Source organism: Tasmannia lanceolata, unplaced genomic scaffold (genome assembly GCF_043159265.1).
Source record: "Tasmannia lanceolata isolate RefF3 unplaced genomic scaffold, GAP_Taslan_0.1 ptg000018l, whole genome shotgun sequence".
In the NCBI taxonomy this organism is placed as follows: Eukaryota; Viridiplantae; Streptophyta; class Magnoliopsida; order Canellales; family Winteraceae; genus Tasmannia; species Tasmannia lanceolata.
The window spans coordinates 63,361,953-63,367,534 of record NW_027518695.1 but is presented as its reverse complement, the minus strand read 5'-3'; the positions used below and the strand labels follow the sequence as shown (position 1 = coordinate 63,367,534).

General features: G+C 36.1%; 1 protein-coding gene across 1 annotated transcript; it reads left to right on the top strand.

Moving 5' to 3' along the window:
• Nucleotides 1–4,049: 4,049 nt before the first annotated feature.
• LOC143850597 (uncharacterized) lies at nucleotides 4,050–5,220 on the top strand. The gene is made up of 4 exons (XM_077359827.1): nucleotides 4,050–4,293; nucleotides 4,399–4,595; nucleotides 4,695–4,941; nucleotides 5,042–5,220. Exons 1-4 carry the CDS (start codon nucleotides 4,050–4,052, stop codon nucleotides 5,218–5,220), a joined length of 867 nt encoding a protein of 288 aa, XP_077215942.1.
• The last annotated feature ends 362 nt before the right edge of the window (nucleotides 5,221–5,582 follow it).

Genomic DNA, 5,582 nt, shown 5'->3' with positions numbered 1-5,582 from the left:
TGATCATTTAAGCACAATGAGCAAAGATACAAACTATTAAAAACATGTACAATGATGAGTATCTATGCTCATAAAAATTAAAAAAGATATATCATTAAGCTCATGAAAACTAGATATAAAGAGTATTCAGTGAATTAAAGTATCTAGTAAGAATGTGAATGAAATGAACATTTAGCATAGCTCCTAAACTAACACATTCACAAATCAGATTAGAGGGACTTTTTTGGAACCCAAATCCCTTTGGTTCCATCCAAGTTTGTTTGTAGGAGTATACATTTTCTTATCAAAACGAACTTATTAGATTTCACTATTCTTACACTCAGAATTGTGATGTCCATATCTCCCACAATGATTACAATAGTAATAATTGGTAGATAAGGAAAAAATAGAATCACAAGACTTAGAAGTATGTTTATCTTTTGCTTCTTGAAGTCTTTTATTCTTATTAGAGAGTTTTCATTTATTTGTTCTTCATTTTCAAAAACATCTTTATATTTTTCAACAAGATCAATGTTTATGATCTCAAGGCTTTTAATTTCTTTCTCAAATGCTGTGCATCTTTGAAATAAGTCAACATTTTTATTTATAAAAAATATGCTCAATTAACTTGATTTTTCATTTCTTTTCAAACTTTCATTTATTTCCAATTTTAAATTTTCAATTTGAATTTCTAAATCGGAAATAGAATGTTTGAAAGAACTTTCTTTTGCAAAAGATTTTTCTGAAGTCTCTTTTTGTCTAGAAATTTTATCATTTGAAAAGAGACAGACAATTTTCTCAAAAGTGTTTTCTAATGAAATCCAAATATCTTTTGCATTGATGCAATTTGAAATATTGTTAAAATGTTAGGAGTTAAACCACAACACAATAAGATCATTACATTTGAGTTCAAGGAAAACAATTTTAAATAACTTTCAGTGCATTTTCTTGAAAATACAATTCCCTCTTTAATAACATCTAAAATGTCACGATCTATGGATCTAACTTAGGCTTGCATTTGCACTTTCCAAACTCCATAATTCGTTCCATCAAAGAATGGAGGAATTAGGGTGGATTGGCCTTTCTCAAAATCCACAGGGATTGTCACAGGTCTTTTCTCTTGTAGATTTTTAAAGTTAAAAATCTCTTTAAGAGCCTAAGCTCTGATACCAAATGAAATACAGGTGTGACAATCCAAGAGGGGGGTGCATTGGTCAATTAGAAGATTTAGGCTTAATTAAGAGAAGATTAAAAATTAATCCTTTAATTAAGTACTAATTAATCTAACCCTTGTTCAAATAATCATATTAGCGAAATCTAGGGATTAGACATTCTAATCATGCATATTTGCTAACTCTTGTTCAAATAAATATTATAATGCAATTTAGGGTTTAAACATTCAACTTAAGTGCATTTACTAAACCCTTGTTCAATTAAAGCATAAATATAAGTAAGGTTAGAGATTACCAATCACCACACATGCAAGAGAAGGAAAGGAAGAGAGAAAGAGACAATGAACACAAGATTTATAGTGGTTCGGTCTATCACAATACCTACTCCACTTTTCACATCCACGCGTGAGTTTCACTATCTCGATCCTCCTTCAAGGCCGGATCAATGAACCATTACATGACCAAGTTTTTTCATTCTCATGGCCCAAAGCGAAGCCCATCTGCACGAAGCCTTCGGCGAGAGGACACATCCTCATACCTCATACGCCGTCTTCACCTTTCTTAACGGGCCGAAGAGGAGACCCTCGTCTTCACCTTTCTTAATGGGCCGAAGAGAAGACCCTCTTCTTCACAATTCTTACCGGGACGAAGAGAAGACCCTTTTCCTCACAATTCTTACCGGGCTGAAGAGAAGACCCTCAATGAAGAACAGATAAAGATGAAAAAACACTCAATGCCTCTTAAATAGGCGGATTACAACTTTGTAAGCTCACATTCACTCCAAAAGAATAAGCAAAGAAAAGCCCTATGGAGTGCCTCTTGAAAGAATGTAGAAATGAAAGCTCAAAGAGATTTTGCTTTTGATTTTCAAAATGAAGCACAAAGATAAATGAGATTTTATCTTTCTCAAATGTTCAAAAGCTTCTAGAGATAGGTTTTAATCATGTATATATAGTATATTTGAAAATATGACCGTTTGGGGTAAAACTGTAAATAACTGGCTTGAAAAAGTCAAGCAGAAAATGCTCCAACGGCTAGTTTGCTCGACCGCGGCGGTCGACCGAGCTACAGCGGTCGCCCGCCCCTATCGGGCGCCCTTTTATATTTTGAAATTCCTTACTGTCGCAGTCGACCGGCCCATGGCGGTCGTCCGGTGAGGGCTACCTGTTCGCTCAAAAATTCGACTAAAAAAACCTATCCCGCGGTTGACCGTCCCATTGCGGTCGTCCGCCAAGCCCAACCTGGATGTTTTTTAGATTTCCAGAAAATCAATCCGTGGTCGACCGGATTGGCCCTGTCAACCGGCCCGATAAATTTCAAGATGTCCTAGACTTCCAGGTTCTATCTCGCGGTCGCCAGGCAAAGCCCGGTCGACCCGGCCTGTGCGAAATTCTATTTTTAACTTTAAAAATCAGGAGCTTTTGGGCCATGGTCTTGGGCTTAAGTCTTAGGTTTTCAAACATATTTTTGGGTGTGTGTATGATTTTCAAAGATGTAAAAATTTAAGTATGAGAGCCATTTGAAAACCTTTTGAAAGTGCATTTAAACATAAAATCAGGAGGACTCTGAATATATTCTAAAAATGAATACCATGAGTCTTCTTGGAATATGTCGGCTCCTTTGCACTTTCTTGGATTTCTTCAGCTTCAGTGAACATCTTCAACTTGATATGGCTCATGTGACTTCTCCTCCAATCTTCAATGCATGTTGAGGTACATGAGGTGTCACCATGGCATGTTCAACTCCAAGCTCCTTCTTGACACTTGCTAGGAACTTGTGGAATCTTCATGATGAGCTTCTTGATTTGAACATCTTCAAATGAGGATGTCTTCACTATAGGTGTAAGCTCTTGGTTCCTTTGCTCCTTGATCCACAAGCCATGTGTTGTGAAGAGTTGTGTAATGGCGATTATGACATGAAATTCTTGTATACAACACAACACCTCAAAGTAACACATCAGTCCATAAATGCTAATTAATTTGGTTTGCTAGCATCAAAACAAGAAGGTAAGGTGAATGATTAACCCATGGGAACCCTTGGAATTACAACGACATATTTCAGTTGGGTTCTTACTTTCCTATTATGAAATTCAGTTACATACTTAACAAACAATCATCATCACTCTCTACTTGCCCTGACAGTGGTTAATGTTTATCTTACGTTTTGTCATTTTTCTCTTGATGTCTTAAATTTTTTTCCCTTTATCAGGCATTTGGTCTAATAAAATTCATTTGGGTTGCTAGTCTTTGGCTCCTTAATAATCAGTTATTCCATAACATAGCAAAATATTTAACCATTTCTAATTATGCTGATGGGCCACGTCTATGCTGATGTTCCGCAAAAACATAGGCTTTGGTAGTAGATTGAAACAAGGCCTAGAATCACAAAAAAATCACCAAAATCACCAAAACGAGGACTGGAATCAACAAAAAATCAACAAAATCAGCAAAATTAAGGCGAAATAGATTGAGATAAATCACAAAAAAAATCATCACAAATTAGGCCTTCTTTAGGGTAAGTCATTACTAATTGTTATTGAATAAATAGTTATTGAATAGTTTTTTTTAGCATTCTTTTACATTGATATAATGATTGATAATTAAATATTTTTGTGACATAGTGATAAAAGTTTTGTCTTTTTTTTTAGGTATGGAAAAATATTTTTCGAGAGTACCGTCATTAAAGTTGATAACCCCTCCTAATAGTTCAAGTGTCCCTACCAAAGAACGAGAAAATTTTAAAAGAATTCAATTAGAACTTGATCCTACAAATCCTCCTGCTGATCCCGGATTACAAAGGTCAATAACTGATTATCATCCTAATGGTAGGGCAAAAGTTCTAATGATATACTTAGGAATGGGTCCAATTCAACCACGTAATCATGATTTCCCTTAGGTTATGCAAGGAAAGGAGAATAGGCGGTTTAATCCAAAGTGGTTTGATGATTATCCTACTTGGTTAGAGTATAGCATTGCAAAAGAAGCGGCTTATTGCTTGTGTTGCTATCTTTTTAAATCGGATAGTAAGGCGCAAGTGGGAAGTTGTGATGCTTTTGTTGTTGAGGGCTTCTCTAATTGGAAGAAAGTAGAAAGATTTGGAAAACATATAGGGGGTCCTAATAGTGCTCATAATCATGCTTCGAGTAAATGTGAAGCTTTTAGGAATTAAGAGCAACATATTGAAGCGATGGTAAATAAGCAAACATAGCAACAACAAAGTGACTATCGAATTCGCTTGCATGCTTCAGTTGTGAATGCTCGATTCCTTTTAGAACAAGGTTTACCTTTTCGCGGGCATGATGAATCTTGTGACTCGCTTAACCAAGAAAACTTTCGTCAGCATTTGAAGTTCATGACCATGATTAATGAAGATATAAAGAGGGTTTGTGTGGAGAAGTGTCCTGGGAATCTCAAACTAGTGACTTCAGATATCCAAAAGGATATAGTGAGTACTTGTGCAATTGAAACCACTAACTCATAATTAAAGATCTCGGGGATTCATTGTTTTCTATTTTGGTTGATGACTCATGATGTTTCTAACAAGGAGCAAATGGCCGTAGTTCTACGTTATGTAGATAAGCTTGGGCATGTGGTTGAGCATTTGTTAGGTATTACTCACGTTCCCAACACCACTGCTACATCCCTTAAGGAAGAAATTGAAGCATTATTGGCTAAGCATAAATTGAGGATATCGAGACTTCGTCGTCAAGGATATGATGGGGCAAGTAACATGCAAGGGGAGTTTAATGGTCTTAAAGCACTAATCTTGAAAGAGAATGAATATGCTTACTGTGTGCATTGTTTTGCTAATCAATTACAGTTGGCATTAGTTGATGCTGCAAAGAAAAATATGAACATCTCATATCTCTTTTTTTTAAGTTACAAATGTAGTAAATGTGGTTGGGGGTTCTTGTAACCGCCATGATATTTTTCAGGAGATTCAACTTGCCAAAATTAAGGAAGCACTTGAAAATGGTGAGCTTTCAAATGGACAAGGACTTAATCAAGAGACCACACTCAAACGTGCGTGGGATACACGTTGGAGCTCACACTATAGAACACTGGTGTAGACACCCCATTTTGACCGAACCCTTTTGCATTTTGTTTTAAATAAAACCCAAGTAAATCAATGATCTAGTGTCCCAAATTGTGCCTTAGGGTAGTTTAGGATCCCAATTAGGTCCCCGTAAAATTTTGTCAAAATCCGAGCGCGTTTGCCTAGCGAACGAGCTGAGATGGTGTTGTGGTGGGGGGTGAATTATCCTGGAAGATGCCGAGCTGGGGGAAATAAGACACAAAATTTCGCCCGATTATCAAACAAATCAGTCAAAATTCCGCGCGCCTTATCAAAGCGGTAGTGTTAATATCAATTCCCAGTTTTTCTATAAATATCATTTAACCCTTCATTTGTTAAAATTATTAGGTTTTTCTA